A 25,365-nucleotide genomic window follows, 5' to 3' on the forward strand; every position below is an offset into this window, starting at 1 on the left:
GCCGTAACTTTCATGCCATATGCAGGGATCCGTACCAAGAAACCATAAATGCTTGCCAAAATTTCTCATAACATTTTTATGTCAAGAAAAATCAAGAATCCTCTTTATTGTCACATCACAAGTTTACAGGTGAAAAACAGTGGGTTTGTAGAAAAAAGTCCCTTTGCACACCTACAGGTGCACGACTGGTGCGTCAGAGCAGGCAAACCAGTATGAATAATGAGAGAAAAGAGGACCTGCACACTGTCTTCACTTCGGCTACTGACAAATGCAACGTTTCGGTCTCACAACCTTCATCAGGTATCAGTGGGTGAAATTTGTTTTGCTCATATGCTCACTGCCTACTCGTCAATAGAAGAGCAGGGAAAGTACAACCACATTTGTGTTAGGCATATTAAGATAGCCTGCTAGTAATCGAAAATATAAAGATTGGTCAAATTAATATTTTATTCACTTAAACAAGTTATGGGTTCCAGCTTTAAGCAACTTGTAAAGTTGTCGTTCTAACATTTCTTATTTCTCCATGTAAAAAAACAAAACAAACAACAAATGATATAATTATTGAAGCAATGGGCAAGGCCAACAATTGATTCCATATAATCATGTGAGTTCTTGGCTATTACAAGATATTTACATGTACAAATACAACATGTATAATATTTCCCCTGTGATAAGGGAAAAAGACATTCAAATTTCAAAGCCACATTTCTAATTTAAAAAGAGACCACACTTATGTAATTAAATCGGCAAACAAACGTAAGTTGCCTTTAAAGCGTTTTTACAGGTATTTGGTGCTCAGCAGCATCTCTTAATTGTTTTGTCATGTATATAAAGGTCGTATTAACCAAAATGAATGGCCCCTTTACTCAATTGTAACTTCAAACTCAAGAGTAAGACCAGCTTTGCCTTTGATCATCATGCGTGCCGTCTAAACAATGGGCGCATTGTCCTAGGCTAGCTAATGTTAATTGTTTGACCCAAAGACTTGACTTCCCCCATCCATCCATCCAAACACAAGGGGATGAAACTGAAAGCAAAGTAGCAAACTAGCAAAGTAACATACCGGTACGTTCGTTCGCGCCAGACTGTTGCGTTCACACACACGCAGACGCAAAGATGCAGTCGACCATTTATTGTCAATTTTGGAGCAGATGCATGCATCATTGCGTCTTTGCATTTTCATGTCGCTGGCTTCCATTGACAATGAACGGTAGACTGCGTCTTTTACATCTGCCCGTGTGAACACCCATCCCCCCCAATGACGTAAAGCTCTCCGAAACGCCTATTCATTAAACCTCTGGGAACGCCCCCCGTTTCAAACTGTCGGTGCGCGCTGTGATTGGCCGAGGACGATCACGTTGTCCCAACGGTCGCGGGAAGTCATTGCCACGCGCGTGATAGCAGGAAGACAGACAGGACAGGACAGAAGTTAACTGAAACTCCAGTCTCCGCTTCATTCAAAAGCTTTTAGTAAACATTACAAAGGCTTTACAACTACAAAGACGTTGTTTCTAAACTGGAAAGCGACCGGCGAGGCTTTGATTGGCGTTGCGTTGCAGTTTAACTGTTAATATGTTAACGTTCTTTTCGTTGTTTTAAAGTTAATTCACGGGAAGGAACGGCTCGGACGGAGGAACATAAAGTGGTGCCATCTTTTTTTAACGTTGGATGCATGGGGCGTGTTTTGGTTAGCATGCTAAGCTAACATGCTAGTAGCAAAGTTTTGAGGATTTTCGACAGCGGTCACTTTTCTTCTTTATTTTTTTTTACCTTGAACACATCAAGGTAGTTTAAGGAGTCTAAGTTCTAACCGGTTGATTTGTGCCACAAACTACGGACGCTTCGATCTTCAATCAATCGTTAGTAGTTCGTGTCGAGGAGGCTCGTGGTGTTTGGTTTGCGAGAAGAAGCCAGGCAGGGCAGGGGGCTTTGAACCCCAAAACATGTCGACCACCTACAACAAGACCACAGGCTGCCTTCGGTCTCCCAACAAGCCGGGCCGACCGATGTTGATCCGCCAGAAGCTCCAGTTCACGTCGAGCAGCGACGGAGAGGACGAGGAGCTGTCCCTGGAGGACGTTAACAACATAAGCACGGGAGCAGAGTCCGGCTTCGCGGAGGAGCTGGACACCAGCCCGGTGCGGGGCCGCCTCCACCAGCATCACCGGGACACAGCCGCCGAAAAGCAGCGACTCGAGGCGGGCAGCAGCAGCCCGCTTGAGGATCACCACCGCACTGGGGGCGACGAGGAGGCCGAACTCTGGGACGAGGAGGACGGAGAGAGCTTCACAGACTCCCCGTCTCGGTGTTTTCAGTCCCGCGGCAGCGGCGTGACTTTTGCCAACTGTTGTTCGCCGTCGCCGAGGAAGAGCTCTGCTCGGCTGCTGTACGGAGACTGCTGCTCCCCTCCGGACGACCAGGACGACATGCAGGGCGAGCCGACCAGCTCCCCCACCATCCCGGATTGCCCCGACACTCCTCCGCACAAGACCTTCAGGAAGCTGCGGCTGTTCGACACGCCGCACACACCAAAGGTAGGTTGGTTGGTTTGTTTGTTTTGTACTTCTGTTATACAGTTAAAACCATAAAGATGTAGACTCTCGTAGATGTTCTTTTATAATCGATTCTGACTTTGAAAATGTCAGAATCTACGAGAGTCTTAATCTTTAGGCTATTATCCATCCAAAATCCATGAATAAAAACGTTAAAACACAACACGAAATTCCATTACTAGTAAGTGTATAACAGGATCTCTCTGTTGCTCCAAACAACATCATAAGTAACCGCAACTATTTGATGTTGATTTTTTTTGCACTGTCAACTCATTGGAAGAACTGGAATGCTGCTGTGTGATACATGTTTTTGAATTTAATTTGAGCTTTAACTTTTAAAGTAACCACCCACTGACCCAGTTTTTTTTAAATGCCGTACCAATACATGTGTACATTATGTAATGGTAGGGCATTTAAAAAAACCCTTTAACTTTTAAATTAACCACCCACTTACCCAGTTTTTTAAAAATGCCCTACCATTACATAATGTACACATGTGTACATGTAATGGTACACATGTGTACATTATGTAATGGTAGGGCATTTAAAAAAAAACCTATAACTTTTAAAGTAACCACCCACTTACCCAGTTTTTTTTAAATGCCCTACCATAATGTACACAGTAACACATGTGTACATTATGTAATGGGGTCAGTGAGTGGTTGCTTTAACAGTTAAAGTTCGAATGAAATTCAAATTTTGTTATATCACACAGCAGCAATTTACAAACGGCTGGCTGACATGAGCCCCACTACATTGTTGTGGCTCATGTCAGCCTGCCGTTTGTATTTGAACAAACTTTTAAAGTAACCACCCGCTCGGCGCTGACCCAGTTTTTTTTAAATGCAGTACCAGGTCCATTAATGTAGTCACTACGTTATGTAATGGTACGGCATTTAAAAAAAACTGTACATTAAAAAAAAAACGGGGTCAGTGGGTGGTTGCTTTAACAGTTAAAGTTCGAATGAAATTAACGGCCGGCTGACATGAGCCACTACATTGTAGTGGCCACTACATTGTAGTTATATAGTGTATGGTGCATTAATGCGCAGCTCAATTTAAGTCTAATTTTTCATGTGCAATGACCGTTTTTAGCCAAAACGTGGATTGTATTGTTAATGTAGCATGAAGCCGTGTGTCCGTGGATGATTTATTTTTGTTTTTACCTCGATTTTTCCAATCCACACTGGATTATTGTTACAGTACAGTGCTGAGTACAGTTAGTGCATCCAGGGACCCCCAGGAATGTCCACAGTTGCGTCCATTATCAATAATCTGCATTTTGGGACATAATGTAGTGGCCCTTGAACTTTTCAGAAACATTTTCAGTACATTTGAGTTTTTCTTCATTATCGTTTCTCAGTTCTAGATTTTTAGCCCCTGATTTTGTAACTTATTTTTCACCCGGTGCCAATTGTCTAAAAGCTGTAATATTGGCCGCTTCTTTCCCTCTGCCAACCTGGGGAGAACCCTGAACTGAGCTCATGGTAAATGGTGCATTTATATAGCGCCTTTATCCAAGCGCTTTACAGAGATGGTGCATTTCATTCACCCATTCACACACCGATGGCGGAGGAAACCATGCAAGGCACCGACCTGCACATCGGGAGCAATTAAGGGTTCCGAGTCTTGCTCAAAGACACTTCAAAACTAACTCTAGGGGAGCCCGCTTTCGAACTGGGAACCTTGCAGTTTCCATCCGTCACTCTACCCCTGCTGCCCCATTTCCTTCAGTGCATGAGGAGTGAGCAGGCTACTTCTTATCACCTGACAGGGGGGAGTTTCCCCGGTGGGACTTGCCGCATAGAAGGAACACCTTATTCCACTCATTATTGTTGACCAGTTGGCTTGAGCAAATATTGCTCAACCTAGCCTTCTATTTAACTATCAACAATTCTCTTTTAAGGAGGAGGGGAGGAAGACGCGTAGAAAAAGTTGTCTTGAACCCGCGACACGCTGTCAGGCTAGGATTACCAGCCTAGGTGACCGGACCGCTAGGCAGACCCGGGCCATGCTGTGTTATGATTAATACAGTGTTATCTGTCTGTCTTGCTCATTCTGTCATAACCCGATCCATCCTCTACCCTTGCAGAGCTTGCTGTCCAGGGCCAGGGGCAGTGTGGGGGGCTCCTCCAGCAGGAGAGTAGCCCTGTTCAGTACTAATGTGGAGACGGCCAAGAAGACAGCGGTGATGGAGAGTGGAGGAGGTGTGAGGAGAACCCAGGCGACCCCTCTGGTGAACATTAATCCCTTCACCCCAGACTCCATCCTCATCCAGTCCGCCACACGCACACAGCACAGGACCAGCAGGAAGAGGTCACACTGGAATGAGTATGTCAATCAAAACAATGAAAGGTTCATAACTTCATACTTGAGACTTGGTTTATTTGGAGTTTGTGCAATGCAGTTATAGATCTTTAACTCTTGAGAGCATAAAATGAAACTGAATGGACCCTCCTGGGTTAATTCAGTGTTAATTTTGTTGACTAAGACTCAAGAATAAGTTGACTAAGGTTTTTCAGAAGACTAAATGGGACTAAGACTACATTGTGTCTTATTCAAAAGACTAAGACTAAATCAAAGTATTGTGAAAAAATGCTGCCTCTTATCCCTAAACGACTTTGCCTTTTTTTTTGTATTTCGAAAAACATTTTAAATAGTTAAAATAGCCAATCTACAAGCTCACAACGTGTCCATGTAGATTTGCTATTTTAACTATTTTATATATATATATATAAAAAGTGGCAAAGTAGTTTAGGGATAAGAGGTTTAGCATGGACGGAAATGGAGCCCTAAATCTCATCAAATGGTGATCCGTGGCTCAGATGCCTAATAAATAATGGGCCTTGATATGAAAAGGGTTGAAAAGCACTGCAATAGAAGACGGCACATAGATCTACCAGAACTTGTATTTCATACTCTTTTCTCCAACACGTACACCTGTTTATAATGATGATGGACATTGATTGTAGCCCATTGTCATAGTAACCAGATTCGTTAAATCCGTTGACTAAGCATGACTAGGCGAAGGCTGGGGCTTTGGCATGAAGCCAAGATGGCATGGCTTCTATTGAATTCCATCATGTGTATGAACTAAGTTCTCTGCCATCGCCCTCTGGTGTGTAGAATGTGTAATAACACTGTTGTCTGTCTCTTCACAGCTCATGTGGGGAAGACATGGAGTTAAGCGATGGTGAGGGAGAGGAGGAAATTCTCCGACCATCTAAGGTAATGAATAATTTTTTGAGTGTAATAATACACTACACATACATACAATAATACATTTTGATAGGTCACAAGTACCACAAGATGCCACAATGATGTCACTCTAGTTAACCCATTCAGGATGGGAACCCCTTTTTTGTTTTAAGCATCATGTTATACTTTAGCTATTGAAAAATAGAAGATCTACATTGTAGATTCTACAAGCTTGTAGATCTGCTATTTTGGAAAAATCTTGAAAATGTGGCGCAAATCTTTGAATATATATTCTTTCAGAGCGAAAGTTTTTAAGTCAAATCTTTGCTTTGGGGGGGTTCCTGGAACATATTTTCAGATGGGGGTCGGTGGCCAATTACATATCATTTTTGGGGTCCTTGACATGAAATAGTTTAAAAACCACTAATATAGAAACATAGGTTTTTCAGAAAACTGTTAAATGTCAATACAAAGCTTTTTAACTTATTTGTCCATGTGCGTCTTTCTTTCACCAGAGAATCACCATGATGGAGAGTCACATGATGTCCCGGTATGCCTCTGAGTTCCATGAGCTAGAGAAGATTGGCTCTGGAGAGTTTGGCGCTGTGTTCAAATGTGTGAAGAGACTGGATGGCTGCATCTATGCCATCAAGAAATCAAAGAAGCCCCTGGCAGGATCTGTAGATGAGTAAGTCACCAAACTCTCTGGTTCATTCTGATCAACCTTAAATGTTATTTCTCTACAACCTGTTTTCATGTTGGGTAGTTGGGAATAAACATGATTAGCAAATGCCTAGAAGTGATTGCATACCTGTAATCACATCAAGAAATTGCAACAGAATCAAGAAATCCTTTTGACACAGGTCACATCTTCATGTTCTGAAGAAAACAACTGTAAAGATAATATAGCACAATCAAGCCAAGAGTACTATAGCCAAACTACCCTGTCCTGATATTGCTCAATACAAGGTTGAAATGATTATGAAAGATTCCCTCAAACTTTACATTTTGTCCAGTGTCAATATAGCCAATTAAACTTCCTGTCTTCCTTCCTTCCCTCGCTGCCTCCTCCAGGCAGAACGCCTTGCGGGAGGTGTATGCTCATGCCGTGCTGGGCGTGCACCACCATGTGGTGCGTTACCACTCTGCGTGGGCGGAGGACGACCACATGCTGATCCAAAACGAGTACTGTAACGGCGGCACGTTGTCGGACGTCATCAAAGAGAACTACCGGCAACTCCGCTACCTGTCGGAGCCCGAGCTCAAAGACCTGCTACTGCAGGTCACCAGAGGACTCAAACACATCCACTCCACCTCGCTCGTACACATGGACATCAAACCGAGTGAGTCGCTGATTTTAGTTTTTGATTTACTTTTAGTCACATGGAATGTTTTAGTGTTTGTGTCTAGTTTTAGTCGACTAAACATCATAAGACTAAAATGTGTTTTATCAGACCTTGATGCAGGTCCGTAATGGCTGATTTTACACTTGCTGAACATGGCAGATCTACAAGCTCACAATGTGACGCGTTGTGAGCTTGTAAATCGTCTATTTTCAGCATGCAACCAAGTGCAAAATGACTTGTCTTTTACTTATACTGGATCTCTTGTCCACTAGTCCCTTCCTAACATTTTAGCCTGGGTTTTATTTGTTGATGAAATTGTCAATATATTTAGTCTTAAAAATGTGTTCTCTTTTCTCAGGTAACATCTTCATCTCCCGGAGGTCTGTAGCCAATACAGATACATGCGATGAAGAAGAAGAGGATCTAACGGCCAGTGTGGTCTTCAAAATAGGTAAGAGTTACTTTGGATGTGATGAATGGAATTACTACCTGGAAAAAAGACATGGGTAGGAAATGGTTTGATCTTTTTCTTGATGTTTTTGAGTGGTGCAGCCACTCCAGTGCACAGCAACCCAGGCTGGCTGGCTGGATGGATGGCTGGGTCTGTCCGTCTGAGCACGGAAATAGCGTTATAGTGTTTGTTCACCACCAAGTGTCACTGTTGTGCAGCCTATGTCTTTTCACAGAATAATTTGTTTTGCAATACAATTATAATCTGAATCAATATTTTGGCTCTGTAATTATTAAAACTAGTTTGAGGTCTGAGGCAATTACAGATGCAGCACAGCAAATCTCTGCAGCATTGGAAATATATGTATTTTTCCTACTAGCCAGTGGTGGAGTGTCTCTGTCATTTTTTCACCGTAACTACATTTACATTTGCCTATTAATAGCCTACTGGGATCCTGTTCCTTGGGACTAATTCTAGTGTTGCAATGATTGTAATTGATGACTGAGTGCATGAGCTTAAATGCATATTATGTCACTTTTCTCTCCAGGTGACCTGGGCCATGTAACTAGAGTGAACAACCCACAGGTAGAGGAAGGAGACAGCAGGTACCTGGCTAATGAAGTTTTACAAGAGGTGAGTTTAATTTCATCTGGAAACTTTGTTGTTGTCACCTTTTATTCCGGAGTTGCTAGTTTGTCCTATCTTGTCACATTTCTTCTTCAAAATAGAAAAACATGTATTACAATAGATGCTAGTTTTTGTCTATGAATATATCAGTTGGTTGATTTGAGCACAAATGTTAAGAATATTTGTAGATGGCATGTTCAGGCAGATGCTAGGTTTGATGTTTCCCTGGTATCTTAGTTTCTTAGTTTCTTAGTTGGTCTTTTGCCTCTTGTAGTAATCGATTTGTGCACTTTTTCCTCGTCATGATGCTACTTCCTGGCTATAATAAATTCAAATTTACTTCTGATCTCTCTCTCTCAGGACTACCGTAATCTGATGAAGGCAGATATTTTCGCTCTGGCTCTGACTGTGGTCAGTGCCTCAGGGGCCGAGCCCCTCCCCACTAACGGCGACAAGTGGCATGAGATCCGCCAGGGCAAACTTCCCCCCATCCCTCAAGTGCTGTCTCCAGAGTTCCTCAGTCTCCTCAAGGTAAGAGGACTTTGACAGAGACTTGCCAAAAACCTTTATCGGTCAATACATCACATTAGCACCTGGCTGCTGTGCATTCCTTAGGCGCCTTAAACAGTATGTTTTAGAATGTAAACATACTGTAACTATTGTATTTCTTCTTGGCTATTCAGTATACATGAAATGCCATATATCATAATGTATTTCTTGGTCTGAAATTAACGCATTTGATACAATGATGCAGTTTTTAGTGTTTTACAAATCTACTGATTCCTTTGGTTCTGTCCCATCTGGTTTAGTAGCTTTTCTAATCTGTGTGTGTGTGTGTCTCTCTCCAGCTGATGATCCACCCTGACCCTGCTAGGCGACCTTCGACCTCTGACCTCATTAAACACCCGGTGCTTCTAACGGCAGCCAGGAAGAGGGCAGACCAGCTCAGAGTAGAGCTCAATGCAGAGAAATTCAAAAACGCCCTTCTCCTCAAGTAAGTAGTATGCAGAATAAAGGACGGTGATGACAATAATAACCAGTGTTGATTAAGACAAATGTTTGTCGACTACCTTTGTTCACTGACAAACTAAATGAAAACTAAGCTATGATGACTAAGACTAAATATATTGACAATTTCATCAAATCAAAACTAGCCTAAAATGTTAGGGAGAGACTAGTGGACAAGAAATCCAGTAAAGTCATTTTACTCCTGGTTGCATCTACAAGCTCACAACTTGAGCTTGTAGATCAGCTATTTCAGTAAGTGTAAAATCAGCCATTACGACGGCATCAAGGCCCAACTGTAGATTTAGTCGACTAAAACATTCCAAGTGACTAAAATGTGACTAAAACTAAATGAACTATTCAAAAGACACTGATAATAACAATAAAAAAAGAAAGAACTAAACAATGAACACAGGCAAATATAAACTAGATGGCTATGAACAATATGCCACGTCAATAAGGAATGACTTGAATTAATTAATGAAAGTTTTCTGATTGCTTGCTCCAAGGTGACAGATATTATGTCCAAAACAAGACCTGTTCAGCAAATACATTATTTCTGTATAGTCAAAGTTGTGGTGTTTGATTAGTGTATGACCTTTTATTTAGATCAGTTAGCAGTGGTTCTGCTTCATTAGATCACAGTGGAGAGCGACAGAGAGGAATTAAGTGTACACATTCTGTGCGTTATAGCCTATTATAAGTTATAACAAGCCACGGTCACTGCCGATATTGTTTAATTACCTTTGGAGCATAAGCCAAAGTATTTGCCCATGGTTTGTTGCCGAGCTGAAAAAGAATCCACCGTCGTGATGCGGGAGAACAACAAACCGTAATGGCGGATGGATCACAGTGTAAACGCCCGTTCACCTGCATTGAACTCACTTTCCCAGAAGCAAGCCAGTGGATAGGTCGATTTTCGGTTAAGTCATCATAACGCATCGGCCACGTCACCATGTCTGCGAAAATTAAAAAGCGGCAAATCAAACATATAAAAAAATAGCGGGTATAGCGCGTTACGGTGTAACACACTATACGCTATAGTATATTCTATACGCTGTATTCCATTGTAACAGTGTTATGCAGGGAAAGACAATGGAATAAAACGTGTATAGCGGGTTACGCAGGGAAGCTGTTAACATCTTTTTCTGAGCCATCAGGAAATATTTACTGACTTTTCTCGTTTTCTTACTCAGGGAGTTGAAGAAGGCCCAGATGGCCAAGGCAGCTGCTGAAGAGAAGGTTCTGACCACAGACCGCGTTCTGACCCGTTCCACCGCGCTCCAGTCCAACCCCAGAAACTCCAGAGAGTCCAGACTCATTGGCAAGAAGATGAACCGATCAGTCAGCCTTACCATCTACTGACACTCAAGGTTAAAGATGTACCGATCAGTCAGCCTTACCATCTACTGACACTCGAGGTTAAAGATGAACCGATCAGTCAGCCTTACCATCTACTGACACTCAAGGTTAAAGATGTGGGCTGGCACCTATTTGCCTTAATCATAGACTCTGAATTCCGACCGTTTTCATTTGGAATTTGTCTTGGGTTTGTGAAAAAAACAAAACGTGGTGGCACACTGCACACTCGTCAAAAAAGGTTTCGGTCAGTTCCGTGGTTGGACTGTTAACCCATGGAGTGGAAATTGACACCAGAAACCAGGCGACGTTAACTGGCTGTAGCTGTAAAGTTTGTCTTCTCTACCAGGCACTTGTATCGGGACTTGTCACAGGTCCACTGTTGCTCAGAGCAGTTCTAAAGCATCCGGTTGAAGGAGGGGATGGAAAAGAACGTCAACTGACTACAGAGGCTTTGAAATCCAAGCAGCGGGATGGTTGGCAACAACACTTGCTGTCCTGTCCAATCTGTGAAGCTCAGTCAACAATTACAGTTTTTTTGTATACCATTGTCAACGCGGACTCATTCGCAGAGGTTATCATAGCGTATGCTTATTAAGAGGACCTTTCTTCTTGAAATGGCAAGAAAATGCATTCCTTTTAAAGGTAGCTACTATACCTTTTTTGATGTACTTTTTCCCCATTCCACAAAGCTACAAACATGTCGGACTCTTCACTTTCTGTCTCTGCATGTCCTTCTACAAAACTCAGACTTGGCTGCTGGTGTCTGGTGAATGTAGTCACCCCCTTTAGCTGCGCTATGACGCACCTTACTGCCTGTCGAATGAACGCTTGATGCCCAGGAGAAGGTTGGGAGTGTCTGAGAACTATTTGCTGTTTTAAAAGAGCACTTTGGAGGCAATGAGTGGAACTTTTGCCATGTAAAAAAATATATATGTTTTACCTGCTGCTATTCATGTTTTTCTTTTTGTTTGTCAGTTTGGTTGGGGCAGTTAAGAGATCAATGGCTCTTATTTCGAATAGCAGAAGTCTCGTTTTGTCATCTCCTTGTTGTTCATCTCCTAATTTTTTGTTTTCATCCTGTCTGATCTGCTAGGATCATTACAGCGTTGTGTAAAAAGAAAGAATGTCTGAGAACCGTATCTAATGAGCTATCCTTTGTCTGTACGGGTAGAAGAAAATGAAACGGTACCGGTGTTAATTTGAGCTGCCAACCCTGCCTTGTAGCATTAGAACAATCATTGTTGTGTTCAGTGGACTCACTTGTTCTCATTTTTCCACTTGTTTTTCTGTTCTGTCATTTTCTATAAGTTTTGTTTTCACGATTACTGTTTGTGTTAAAGGTGCTATAAGTGAAATGTTTTTGTTAAAACAGTTTTGTTGAAAAGCTAAATCTCTATATTGTAGTATAGCAATCATTGCTAGAATACAATGTTTGTTCGGTAACTGGGTCTCCTCATGTCTTCACTGTCTCCAGCTCTTTTATTTCAGTTGGCCGTGAGTCACCACAATCTAATAAAGTGGATGAAATTTACCTAAGAAATGGAGACCCCCTGGGGAGAAAAAAACACTAGCAATGATTGCTATATGAATCTAGAGTTTATTTGAACAAAAATTACACCACCTTAACTTTTTTTTGTTGCCCACCACACCCCTAACTTCTTGTTATAACCTGTACATATGTTTTAATAAATCTCGTCCAATGTGAACTAATTGCATTAATAGTTTTTGAGTCGTATGCCAAAGGGAAGTTACCTCCTGAGATCATCATTCACAATTAGCATACAAAAGTAGGCCTATATGAATTATTGGACAACTGGAAGTGGAACTAGTTCCTATTTTAGGACAGCATCCTAGCATCCCATTTTCTCAATGCAATCTGTCAACACACCCACACAAGCCAGACAGTTCAGACACATTGCAAAACTACATCGGACCATAAAATACAACATTTTATACTTTGTTACAGTGTTGGTGCTTGACACTATGCGTGAACAACTACACCAAATCCATAACTATTGATAACCACAACAACAGTTAAGCATAAATACAAAATAATTGGCACTAATCCTGTCTATTCCTACAGTTCCGTTCACAGAGCCACCTGCTGCTATGGATTACTGTGGAGCTGTTGTAGCGCTCAGGTTTAAGTCTGTCACATAATCGCCTAAATTGCAATAATAATCGAGGTTTAAGTCTGTCACATAATCGCCCAAATTGCAATAATAATCTCATAATCGCCCAAATTGCAATAATAATCGCATAATCGATTTCATGTAGAAAAAAAAGCTTGTAGATAGCAGACTGTGCGGCTGCTAACATTTGCTTCCTTATTGTGTGCATCCATCCATACTTCAAGTCACATATTTGTAGCTTGGTGCATTAGTTTTCAACCAGTGGTCCTTGAGGGGGTTCCAGGTGGTCCCCTGCAGCTAAATCATGGAGAGTATAGGTAACCAAATGGACCCTTATAGATTTAACTCTTGAGAGCGTAAAATGAAACCAAATGGACCTGCACAGGTCCATTTGGTTTCATTTAACACTCAAGAGTTCAATATTGTTAAACAATAAACATAGATGCATTACTTAAATTACAAGAAGTCTACACAAATTAGACAATGCTGAAGAATTGTTATTTTGATCAACATCTGCTGTATTATCTCCTTCAAACATCAATAGGCTACAGCGTGGAATTGTGGACATTAAAATCTTATCCAACGGCAGCAAAATATTATTTAGTTTTGTGTCTGAGAGGCTAAATGTCATGGTGGTGGTCCGTGGCTCAAATCATGCTGCATAATAAAGAATGGACCTTGACATGAAAAGGGTTGAAAACCACTGGCTTGGTGTTTTGATGTGTTTTTCCCCATGCACGCTGAGTGGAGCTACAGCACTTTGTCTTGAATCATCATCATGCCAGACACGCGCGTCATGTGACACTGCTGCTATTGTAATGTCTAACACACACACACACACAAACACACGCACACACAGGCGAGTAGTTCACATCACATTTAGTTACACCACGGGGGAGAGAGAGAGATAGCTGCTATTTATTACTATGGCTCTGCGCGACGAACTTCTGAAGTCAATATGGCACGCATTTACTGCCCTCGACGTGGACAAAAGTGGGAAAGTGTCCAAATCACAGTTGAAGGTACGTGTTTTGTTTTTGTTTTTTTAATACAAATTTGTATATCCTCATTCGTTGGAGCTGCGGTGACTCCGGTGAGCAAGCAGGAAATTCTTCCTACATGTTCTCCATACCACTGGTTAAACCTGAAACCACAAACTTTATAGCTTCTAATCTAGACACATTTCCTCCTGCATCCTGATTCCTGAATGTCGCTCAACACTTATTTCAGATGAAGTGGTATGAAACGGCTGTTGTTATAGGCTACTACTCTATGTTATGTTTTGTTTTATTTTAACTTTTCTTAATATCACCTTTTTATTGTATTTATAGTTGCGTTGTAGCCTATTTATAGGCTACTGTTAAAAATCACACCCGTGTGAATAAGTGAGGGGCGCTCTTATCATCTCATTCTGTCCAATCACAATTTGCGTCCTCACTGTTGTCTCCAATGTTTTACGCAATGTTTGTGTTTACACAAACACTCAAAGCTGGCCATTGTCAATGGCATTCAATCATTCAATGTTTGTTTACACAAACACTCAAAGCTGGCCATTCATACACACACCCTCTAGCTGCTAGAAAGCTGCTAGCTGCTATGAAAATAACATTTATTAATTTAAGTCTAAGGCATTTGAGAGAATAAGCACGGTACCGGGAAACCTTCTATAAAGTGCTATGGGAGGATTGAGAAGGCCAATCTAAAGAGTTGTATTTTTTTTGTTTAAAGATGTTGATGGAGTTGGCCTCTGATTTCCTGAGGAATTGTATTCCATAGTTTTGGTGCATAAGGCGAATGCGGCCTCTCCTATTTTCTTTAGTGGTTTATTTTTCCTTTTTGTGTCAAGTAAACCTGCTGTGGAGGATCTTAGTGTTCTGGATGGATGGTGTATGGTAATAGAAAGTCTGTTATGTATGCAGGGCCTTGGTTATGTAGTGCTATAGACTATGAGTAGTGTTTTGAAATCTATTCTCTGGGAGACCAGTGGAGGGTGTCACATGGTATTTGCGGGTCTGTAGCGTACTATTCAAACTATCTTGACTGTGAATGTGTTGTTGTTTTTTTAGTAGCTACTACGGGGAGTGGAATTATTGTCTCCACCAGGCCGAAGGCATGGGGAGAGAGTATGTTTTGCACTCCGTCCGTGTGTGTGTGTGTGTGTGTGTGTCCGTCCTTCCGTCCGTCTGTTACCAGCTAATCTCCGGCACCGTTTTTTGATATTACTCCTCCAGATTCAAATCGTTACACAGTATCTCTATGGTCATGTGCTCAAGTCGGATCTGTCCGATATTTCATATTCCATCCTAATTGACTATAATTGGCTTTCACAGTTTGCAAGATTGCCCCGTTTTGAACAAAAGCCTCAAATCATGAACACAGCATGCAATTTACGTGAAATCTTTCACACATTTTCTTACTAGGCTGAGGAATATATCCCACCCTTTTCACATTGGCCTGTTATAGCGCCACCAACAGGTTGATTTTTGCAAAACACATTTTTGGAACAAAATGCCTCAAATCATCAAATTGCCATCAAAGGCGTATGAAGAAATGGCACCCTTTTCACATTGGCCTATTATAGCGCCACCAGGAGGCCACAACCTGACCTGGCCTGGTGGAGACCTATGCCCAGAGGGGCACTTTTTCTAGTTAACTTTGATTTACCCAGATGTTTATCCAAAACAGCCATGTTTTAATTGTAAGGAAATTAGTCTTGCAATTTCTGTCCGAGAACCAGCATGTATAGCCAAGTAGCCTACATATGCTGCTTTTTGGTGACATGGATCTTTCACAAAAATGTCTGACCTCCAGTGGTTTGTGTGTAAAAGGAAATTAAAAAATATATAAATATATTCTGTGTAGTTCAGGGCAGGCTGAACAAGGTCATGCCTTACTTCCTCTTTCTTACCTAACTTTAGACTATCCAAACAGCGTATCTATTCTGCAGTGCTGCTGACTTTACAATACTTGAACAGCACAAGGAATGCAAATAACAGCCCATTCTAGTAGGCTATTGTCTCGTGAGACCAAGGAGACACACCACATGAAGAAGAATGACTTGTGTTGGTACCAGGCATTTGTCATTAAAGCCACCCTTCTTGAGTAGAACTTGATTAACAGCCCAAAATTCCCCAAATGGCTGAAAGTTGAATATCTTGTTTATGTGATGACCCAGTAATAGAAGTTCAAACTAAGTTATCATTGCTGAGAGGGAGACCGTGTAGGTGAGACAGATAAAAACCTGAGAGGGAGACAGTGAAGGAGAGACAGACAGTAGGAAAGCTGAGAGGGAGACATACAGTGCAGGAGAGACAGACAGTAGGAAAGCTGAGAGGGAGACAGTGTAGGAGAGACAGACAGTAGGAAAGCTGAGAGGGAGACAGTGTAGGAGAGACAGACAGTAGGAAAGCTGAGAAGGAGACAGTGTAGGAGAGACAGACAAATCAAATCAAACTTTATTTATAAAGCACATTTAAAAATGACCAACCAAAGTGCTGTACAAGTCAAAACAAATTTTTTTATAGCATCAACAATACAATCAAATTAAATCAAAACGCTGAGCGGGAGACAGTGTAGGAGAGACAGACAGTAGGAAAGCTGAGAGGGAGACAGACAGTAGGAAGGCTGAAAGGGAGACAGTGTAGGAGAGACAGACAGTAGGAAAGCTGAGAGGGAGACAGACAGTAGGAAGGCTGAGACGGAGACCACATAGTGGGAAATATTAAAGCTGAGAGTGATAGCACAAGGTTGGCAGAACTTGGCACAGGATGAAAAGTGGTGGCTTTATCGAAGGAGGCCAGCATGGGTGCATGTGGTCGAAAAGACACGGGCATAAATGACAGTGTGGACACAAATGCTTTAAGTTATTCTTTTTGTGCATTTATTTCATGGGTATGTGTATAGTGGATAGAGACAGGAAACATGCAGAGAGAGTAGGGGAGTGACACCGACCCATGGTCAGGCATTAGAGCTCATGTGGTATTTTCATTTCATGAAATACAAAGCGATGATGCTTTTGTGTGGCTCAACCAGCCAGTATTCTATCCTGCCAAGTTGCACACCCACCTACAGTAACAAACCCAGCAAGCACGGTCAGGACCTGGACGAAAGACTTGTCAGATCTGTCCCAGAATATCACCTGATTTCAACCAACATACTGTAAGTTCTGCCCACTAAGGCGGTCGTCCCTGAATGAATCAGAGAGAGTCCGATCGAGGACAGATCAACTTAAGTCATATCATAACTAGTTCAGATCTGGCCCAGAATAAGCTATATTATTTAAACTGGTGGAGAAGTCCTGGAAATGACGTAAAGATCATCCCCATATGGGCTGTGATCTGGCATAGTTCTGAATGTCACATCATCATAACGTCATTTGGCTTGCCTGGAATTAATTGTGACATACTGGGTCTTAATGTAGCTCAAGGCCTGTCTTGCATCATGTCTCCCTCCTACACCCCAGTGGTGTGTCTGCTAATCATTTCATCCATTGCATGCCGCACAGGGAATAATTATGGTATTATGGTATATATACGGTCTGAAAAAAACCTAGACTACAGACCCAATGATGTCTCATTCCTGTCTCTATTCTAGGAAGAAGAAACACTCGTTCATTCATTTGAAAAAGACACCTACTCTTAAGAAATATTTACACTCTCAGACCTTTTGTTTAGATGGTAACTTAGGATTGTTCCTCCTTTTCTGTCAATGTAGTCATGACATGATCCACCACATCATGTAACTTTAAAGTGTTTGCAACAGTGAAAATGTCTGAGAAATTATTAAAACAATTTAGCACCCTTTCGAATAGGAAGTGCTTCATGAGTTAGTAATATCATTACCGTTATTTAAAGGCATGCTTTGCATTGATGCAAATAGCCTGCAACCTTAAACTCACTAAATTGAGAAAGGACGCAATCATGTCACCCGGCCTCTGGGGGTCCTGGGATGCAATACTGTACTCGTACTGTACTCTAACGTCGTTGAAGTAGGACTCATAAAATGTCCCTGTGGGACCCATCTAAAAGACCCGGGACCCATCACATTATTGAAAGCCTATTTTACATCACTGCTTCCGCTTCTCATTACAGGTGCTGTCCCACAACCTGTGTACGGTGATGAAGATTCCCCACGACCCCGTGGCACTGGAGGAACATTTTAAGGACGACGACGAGGGTCCTGTATCCAACCAAGGCTACATGCCCTACCTCAACAAGTTCATCCTGGACAAGGTCAGCTAAACGGCCGTCACACTTAATGCTAATGGGGTATTCTTCTTCCCATTACAGGGTTTCTTTTTAGCCGGCAGGTGAGCGAGATATCATGAAGACAAGAGTATATCATGGATAGAGGAGTATTGTGTTTTTGAATGTTGGATTAAACGTAACCATACCGTACGTAATTGGCTGTACAAAATTGAAAACGACAGCCCAAAAATGTTTGAGTCCTCCTTCCTGTAGCAGTGTCCCTGTTGAAATATCCCTGAGCAAAATGATTAGTGGGTGTCGACATGAAGACACTAATGTGTCAGGCATGCCCAAATATGGAGTGTTGTGATGTCAGAACAGGCCAGCTGCATATAGGGAGCCTATATGGAGCCTGGGCAGGGGCCCTAGTCCGACCGACTCGACACCGGGCTCAGCACTCCCTGTGGGGGTGTGGAACACGTGTGTTGAATTTGAAGACGAACGGTTCGAGTTACGTGGATTACAGCCGTACACACACACGTACAGAGACTTGTGCATTTATAGATAGATGAGCCTACATAGATTTTAGACAGTGTAGACACAGTGGCGTGACAGCGTTGCAGAGCTCCAGATACTGATGCTGAATAGGAGGGAGTCAGTATAGGCCCTATACTGACTGCCTCCCATTCAGCATCAGTACTATAGGGCATCGATTGAGGAGTTGGTGCCAGCTAGACCGGTCACCCTCTCCCATCATGACAACCACACAAGACAGCTGAGCTCACTGATGATTGTAAAGACCTGTTCATTTTCTTATTTCTTATATATCTTTGTGTGTGTGTGTGTTTGTGTGGCATTGCCAGACACTACGCAGTGGAAGAAACCACTTAACAGTTTTATTTTTATTTTTTAAGGGGCGCTAGCCCCTTCTATAAACAGCTTTTGTCCCCACACGTCTCAAGATTTGCCATTGACAATGAACGGAGAAATGACGTCAGCATTCCGCTTTTTATGACGTAAATTAAACATCAAAACATTAAACGCCATTGACAGGGAAAATGTACGTCATATGTAAACGAGCAAATCAGCTAACCAATCACAGGCAACAGGCATTCTGATTGGCCAGAATTAACCAATCACAGGCAACAGGCATTCTGATTGGCCAGTATGGGATGATGCATGATGATGTATGATGATAAGAGCTGATTCCACTAAATATAAATGAAATGACACGATGACAATACGGGTGTGATTTGTTGATTTAAAAAATCACACCTGTGTGAAGTGAGGGGCACTCTTATCATCTATTGCTTCATTGTTAATGGGAATTCAATTTTGTGCAGGACCGAAATAGCCAATTTGCATGTCTACATATGACTTAAATTCTCCATTCATTATCAATGGGAATTTATTTTAATCTTTGTGTAGGACAAAAATACTGATTTGCTCAGACACATATGACGTAAATTCTCCATTCATTGTCAATAGCATTTAATGTTTGTTAGGACAAAAATCTACACTGTAGCTGAATATAGGAGGGGCTGGCGCCCCTCAAAATATATTGAACCAATGGAAAGTATTAAAAAGTGCTCCATTGGATCCTCAAACTATCTGCCAAACCAGCTAACTCCACTTGTTTACATTTTGAAGGTGGTTTCTTCCCGACAGCAGTCACAGCAGAGATATGTTAGTTGTTGCTCGTTGTGTGAATGTGGATGAGCAGGGTTTTTAACCACTTAAATCCCATGCGTTGTTAAGCGGAATCCCTCAGGGCTCCATACACGTTATACTATACATTGTCTGGTTTGTCAGTCAATTGCAAGCACCTTACTTGAACCCATTTAGACCTGAGTGCGTCTTAAACAGGGTTAAAACAGGTTTCTGCTTAAGCACAACGTTGAATATACGATAGAATTCCACAGCAAGTGCGTTAGTTAATTCTTCCCTCTGACGCATGTGTGTGGCACGAAAGTACTTTGCGTCTTCGAGGGCTCTCATCGCCACGAGTGACATCACTTTATTCAAGAGGTTTCGCTTTGAGAAACCGTATTATATGGGCAAAGGATGACGGCAAACTGCCCGCTGTACGGTGTAGGGACAAAGGGGTGACAGTCAGGGCATTCAACAACTCACAGTCTAGGAAACTCCACCCTGTTACTGTGTGTGTGTGTGTGTGTGTGTGTGTGTGTGTGTGTGTGTGTGTGTGTGTGTGTGTGTGTGTGTGTGTGTGTGTGTGTGTGTGTGTGTGTGTGTGTGTGTGTGTGTGTGTGTGTGTGTGTGTGTGTGTGTGTGTGTGTGTGTGTGTGTGTGTGTGTGTGTGTGTGTGTGCTCTTATGTGCTGTTTAGAGAGGTTGTGGCTGGGAAGTCTGGGTGGGTGCGTGCGTGCGCGCGTGCGTGTGTCGAGTGTGACCATCAGTGACTCATTCCACTTGACAGTATCTTCAACTCAACTTATACAACTACTGAGCATTCATCCAAACACTAGTTCCTCTGGGAGATGTAATAGATCCTGAGCCGTCATCTCAGTTTGACGTTAGGCTAATGGCAATGTCATCGACTCCAATTTTCATTAACAAAGAATGGTGTCCATTGAGGATCATGATTGGACAGAATAAATCTGTGGTTCTCAACTGTAGTTCTTTATTTTTTTTAAAGATATTATTTTTGGCGTTTTTTGCCTTTATTGATAGGGTACAGTAACTAGACAGGAAAGGGGGAGAGAGATGGGGAGTGACACGTGGCAAAGGCCGTTGGACTCTGGAGTCGAACCCGCGGCATGCCGTCCGGCTGGCTTGGCAGCCTAGGTGCCCAGACGGTTGAGCTACCGTCTAAGCATTAAAGTATTAAAGTATGAGGTATAAAGTACAGCAGCCTTGTGTTCATAAAACAGAAAGATTGTGTATTGGGTAAGACTGACGTTATGTATCTTTCAGGACCTTTCACTGCTTTGTCTCAACCATTACTATATGGCTCTGGTCTCAGCCACCGTGGTAGATATTTTGACATTCCGTTTTCTTTTTTTGGAATGTTGCCACTATTGTTGGAGCAGCCATAATCTAAACAGGTTCATCCCGATGTTCTGGGCATCTTTGTAATGTTAGTGTTAGTAAAAAGCAGGTAAAAGAGTAACGTTTGAGGCAGACTAACATCAGTCACTTTTCCATTCACTGTAGTAGAAGGAGGTGCGGGGAAACCGCAGATATGTCGTCTCCGCCTACAGGAAATACGTTGCCTGTGACCATGAGACCCGTTTCTGAATCGGTCTATAGGCTTCGGCCTGAAAGCGCATTGCGTGTTCGAGTCCCGTTCATGACGACCTTTGCTGCATGTCTCTCCCCTTCTCTCTCTCCCTCTTTCCTGTCCATCTTCACTTGATATTATCAATAAAGGCAGAAAAGCGAAAAATAAATCTTAAAAAACAAGAAATGATCACATAGTGATATTTGTCAGGTGAAAGAAGCGCTGGTTTGTTTATTTAGTAACGAACGCTCCTCTCAACCGGCCGGTCTCAATCATAACATTACGTTACATACCATTGGGTGCATAGATATTATAAGAAATAGATGCCTCATTTGCCGCTGCAGTTCATTGGAGCGACGTGTATCCCAATGAAGGCGGAAGTGCAGTGCTGAAGGCTTTTTTTTTTTAACAAATCTTTATAACAGTCATGACAATATACATTACAATACAAAACAAAACAAACAAACACAAACAACAAAGTTATTAACAATACAACATCAGAGCCAGGGGGGATTAGATTACTAACAGAAAACATTAAAGAGTGAACACAAAGCAACAGTTCTCCGCAGCTTTCTTGTTTAGAAGTGCTGAAGGCGACTGCGTCGCTGCCCAAGTGACGTCACTCATGTGACTCCTCCATGTCTCTCGCTGTCACTCAAGGAATGTCGGAAAGGGCGTCTACGTATATATGTCTATGATTGGGTGTCTCTAAAGATTCATGTTACCTGCTTCCTGTTACCTGTTTCCTGGTCACGTGACCTGAGTAACCAATACATGACAGCAGCGTGTGTGGCAGCCAATCAGGACTAGGTCCTCAGTATGACTAGGTCTTCTACATTTCATGAGCTTTCACTAGTCAGGTTTCACCTGACAAAAAAACCCATTGAGAAATTCTGGAACATAAAGTGCCAAGATTACTGTATGTTATTTTTGGGGCTCAGTGTGTTAGTCAGGTACGTGCACACACACTGACACACATAGACATCAAAGGGGGCTTCAGCCCCTACCCTTTTACTGCCCTCTCCACTGTCCATGAATGTAGCATTTACTATGGTGAAAGAGATGCAAATGCCCCCCGGCCATCCCATGCCATACCTGAAGGGAGCATTCAGGAGAATTGCCTTTTTCCAAACTCTCCTGAAGTTGCACACAGCATTTTGCATTGGACGTATTTGTCGTCTGTGTCGAAATCCATGTCACGTGCGGTATATGCCACATCTTCAGTAGCTAAAGAGTGTGCGGTCGCGCCCTAAAAATAGCTGATCTACAAGCTCTCAACTCGCTCTCATCTTGTGAGCTTGTAGATCGGCTATGTTTTACAGCAATGTTTTGCCAAAAGTGCCCTTTTAGGGAATTTCAGCCCCTGCCTCCCTGACATCCTCTGCACGTCCCTGCCTTGTGTTAGTCGTCTGCATTGCTGTTTTATCTGCAAGTGGTTTTAGTTTGATGTTCAAGTATTACGGTGATGGCCGTGTGGTCTGGCTCAACATAGCATAGCGATAAATAAGTGATCCATGAATGGCATATACCTCATGCGTGGAGAGACTAGAGACCATGGAATAATTTTGGAGCCTTTGTGGTTAGCTGGAGCAGAGCATTCCATCAAGCCAACTGAACTGACCTCTCATTAGCCCACCGCAAGCATGCTGAACTGACCTCTCATTAGCCCACCGCAAGCATGCTGAACTGACCTCTCATTAGCCCACCGCAAGCATGCTGAACTGACAACAATTAGAGAGCGTCGCAGTCCCGCCCCCGACGAGCGGCCCGAACCTTTAAAGACCTTTAAAGCCTCCGACAAAGAAAACTCTCGTCATGACAAATCATGACTATAAACACAATGTTTTGGGCTGATCAAATAATTAGAAAGAAGAAATAAGGGGCAGGGTACAACACTTTTTTTCCCCCTTCTTTCTAATTATCATTCATTATGAATATGAATGGCAGATGGAACTACTGTTGTGATCATATTATCGTCCAGGCCACATCCTTGAATGTAAGCATTGTTGATTTTGACAGAAAGTTTAGTCCTAGTCTTTTGAATACACCAGGGGTTCTCAACCAGTGGTCCTTGAGTGGGTTCCAGGGTGTAAAATGAATACACCAGGGGTTCTCAACCAGTGGTCCTTGAGTGGGTTCCAGGGTGTAAAATGAATACACCAGGGGTTCTCAACCAGTGGTCCTTGAGTGGGTTCCAGGGTGTAAAATGAATACACCAGGGGTTCTCAACCAGTGGTCCTTGAGTGGGTTCCAGGGTGTAAAATGAATACACCAGGGGTTCTCAACCAGTGGTCCTTGAGTGGGTTCCAGGGTGTAAAATGAATACACCAGGGGTTCTCAACCAGTGGTCCTTGAGTGGGTTCCAGGGTGTAAAACACCAGGGGTTCTCAACCAGTGGTCCTTGAGTGGGTTCCAGGGTGTAAAATGAAACCCAAGGGACCCTCACGGGTCCATTTGGTTTTCATTTTACGCTCTCAAGTTATTGTTACACATCTGCATTCCTTAATAGAGGATATGCACATGACATCATCGTACCTGGAAGTTATGCGGGGACTTTCTGGCCTTGACAGCCCATTCATCCAAACAGAAAAGTCCTGTCTGATTGCATTAAACAATGTTAAACTCACCAACATTGCAGCTGTACGAAAAGCTTGAATTATCCTCTTTCTATCTGCAAAGTTTTTGTTTCATAAAAATCCACCATAGAAACGTTATGAGCTACTTTCTGTCAAGAAATGCCCTGCATTTGATTATTTTTCAGAGTTCTGGAGTGCTTGTTTCAAATAACACAACATTTTGCTGCCTCCTGCATTATGTGACATTTAGAAACAGGTTGAGTGAAACGGGTTGAGAGCAGGACGGTTGAGTGATTTCCAACGAGCGCTTCCAAACTCCAACACTCCATGCTGCTCAATGTTTTGCCACTCAGGGGCTGCCTTCACGAGGACGTCGCGGGCTGTTCCCCGCCTAAGTTTTGTGAACGATATAAAACTAACATAATTAACATAACCGCAATGTAGACGCAGTAAGTTACTGCGTCTACATTGCGGTTATGTTAATTATGTACGACGTCCACTCGAGACCGGTAAACTGCTTCGTTTTCAAGATAAAGATGCAGTACACATGGCTGGCCTGCAGATGGCCACAAAAAAAAAAAAAAGCTTATTCTAAAGGCTATATGAAAGCGTTGGTATTTCACACAGGTGTTGCCAAATAACTAATTATCTTGATCAGATGCGCATATGCGTCATATCAATTTAATGAGCAGAGCAGTGCTGCTTCTCTCTCTGAGTCTGCACACACTGACTGACCAGCTAAAGTGTATGCCTACTAAACCATAATATATGACAAACCTTGGATTAATTCTTCTGAAAACAGCAGCAAGCACAAAGTAAGTGTGAGAGAGAGAGAGAGAGAGAGAGAGAGTGTGAGAGAGAGAGAGAGAGAGCGAGAGAGAGCGCGCCCCTTCTATTTTTTAACACGCAGCATCTCTCTCTCTCTCTCTCTGTGACTGTGACTGCGACGCGGTCAATAATATATAGCATAAATAATAGGCCAAATATAACACTTTCCCTCTATCTGTGATCAGCTCCTCACACACAACTTCTCTCTCGTGCATGCCTGCTCAATCTCAACAACGGTTTGCATGCGTGCGGGCTGCAGATCGGCTATTTTTGGAGAAGAGATTTATAGACATTATGTGCAAATATAAAATAGCTGTGATACTTATATGTAAGTGGTTATGGTGAAATAAACCATTAACACTGGTTAGTTTGGAGGGGCGAGGGGACTATGACATCACCGTTTCAGCAAATTAGGCGGCATTCGCTGTACACACGGAGACGTGAAAGTCGCGTCTCCAAACTTTCCCACTCTGGAAGGTAGTTTCAAAATTAGCCGTTAAAGTCCCCCAAAACGCCGTCTCCGTGTGACAAAAAGGGTAGATCGGCTAATTACTTGCCCCAGAAACACCGAATACGTCCTCGTCTGTACAGGCTCTTAGTCTAGATGAGGGGGGCGTGTCCTGATGGGAAAATCATGCATGTGCATACTCTCTATTTGCAATAAGTCTACACAGAATGTAGAAGAATTGTCATTTCTGTATTGATGGTACCAACATAATACGACACTGAATCGTGGACATTAAAATCTTATCCAACAACATCAAAATATTCTTTAGTGTTTGGGTCATCAAATGGTGGTCCGTGGCTCACATGCTGAATACATTATGGGCCTTGATATGAAAAGGATTGAAAACTACTGCGC

The 25,365-nt window shown here is 42.4% G+C and overlaps 2 protein-coding genes across 3 annotated transcripts in view; both read left to right on the forward strand.

The window, feature by feature from the left end:
• The first annotated feature begins 1,325 nt into the window (after window positions 1-1,325).
• Window positions 1,326-12,247, forward strand: wee1 (WEE1 G2 checkpoint kinase). Of its 2 annotated transcripts, none has more exons than XM_079500553.1 (10): window positions 1,326-2,534; window positions 4,645-4,907; window positions 5,714-5,780; window positions 6,266-6,438; window positions 6,825-7,093; window positions 7,455-7,547; window positions 8,095-8,180; window positions 8,535-8,705; window positions 9,023-9,168; window positions 10,376-12,247. In XM_079500553.1, the coding sequence occupies exons 1-10, from the start codon at window positions 1,944-1,946 to the stop codon at window positions 10,542-10,544; spliced, it is 2,028 nt and encodes a 675-aa protein (XP_079356679.1). In that variant the 5' UTR covers window positions 1,326-1,943; the 3' UTR covers window positions 10,545-12,247. The 2 variants fall into 2 exon arrangements, with proteins under 2 accessions (XP_079356679.1, XP_079356680.1); XM_079500554.1 differs by having other exon boundaries at window positions 4,645-4,883.
• A 1,324-nt stretch (window positions 12,248-13,571) lies between these two features.
• swap70b (switching B cell complex subunit SWAP70b) overlaps window positions 13,572-25,365 on the forward strand; it is a 35,014-nt gene continuing 23,220 nt past the window's right edge. Inside the window, exons 1-2 of the mRNA XM_079500833.1 lie at window positions 13,572-13,695; window positions 17,764-17,904. Of these exons, the coding sequence (XP_079356959.1) occupies window positions 13,600-13,695; window positions 17,764-17,904 (237 nt within the window). The 5' untranslated portion in view covers window positions 13,572-13,599. The remainder of the gene's footprint in view (window positions 13,696-17,763; window positions 17,905-25,365) is intronic.

Source organism: Electrona antarctica, assembly GCF_951216825.1.
Source record: "Electrona antarctica genome assembly, chromosome: 5".
NCBI lineage: Eukaryota > Metazoa > Chordata > Actinopteri > Myctophiformes > Myctophidae > Electrona > Electrona antarctica.

Excerpts from the sequence above, each read along its gene's own strand:
- wee1 (XM_079500553.1), top strand. The coding sequence starts at position 1,944 with ATGTCGACCACCTACAACAAGACCACAGGCTGCCTTCGGTCTCCCAAC. Across the intron at positions 7,094-7,454 it reads ACACATGGACATCAAACCGA|GTAACATCTTCATCTCCCGG; the intron begins GTGAGTCGCTGA and ends CTCTTTTCTCAG. Across the intron at positions 7,548-8,094 it reads CAGTGTGGTCTTCAAAATAG|GTGACCTGGGCCATGTAACT; the intron begins GTAAGAGTTACT and ends TTTTCTCTCCAG.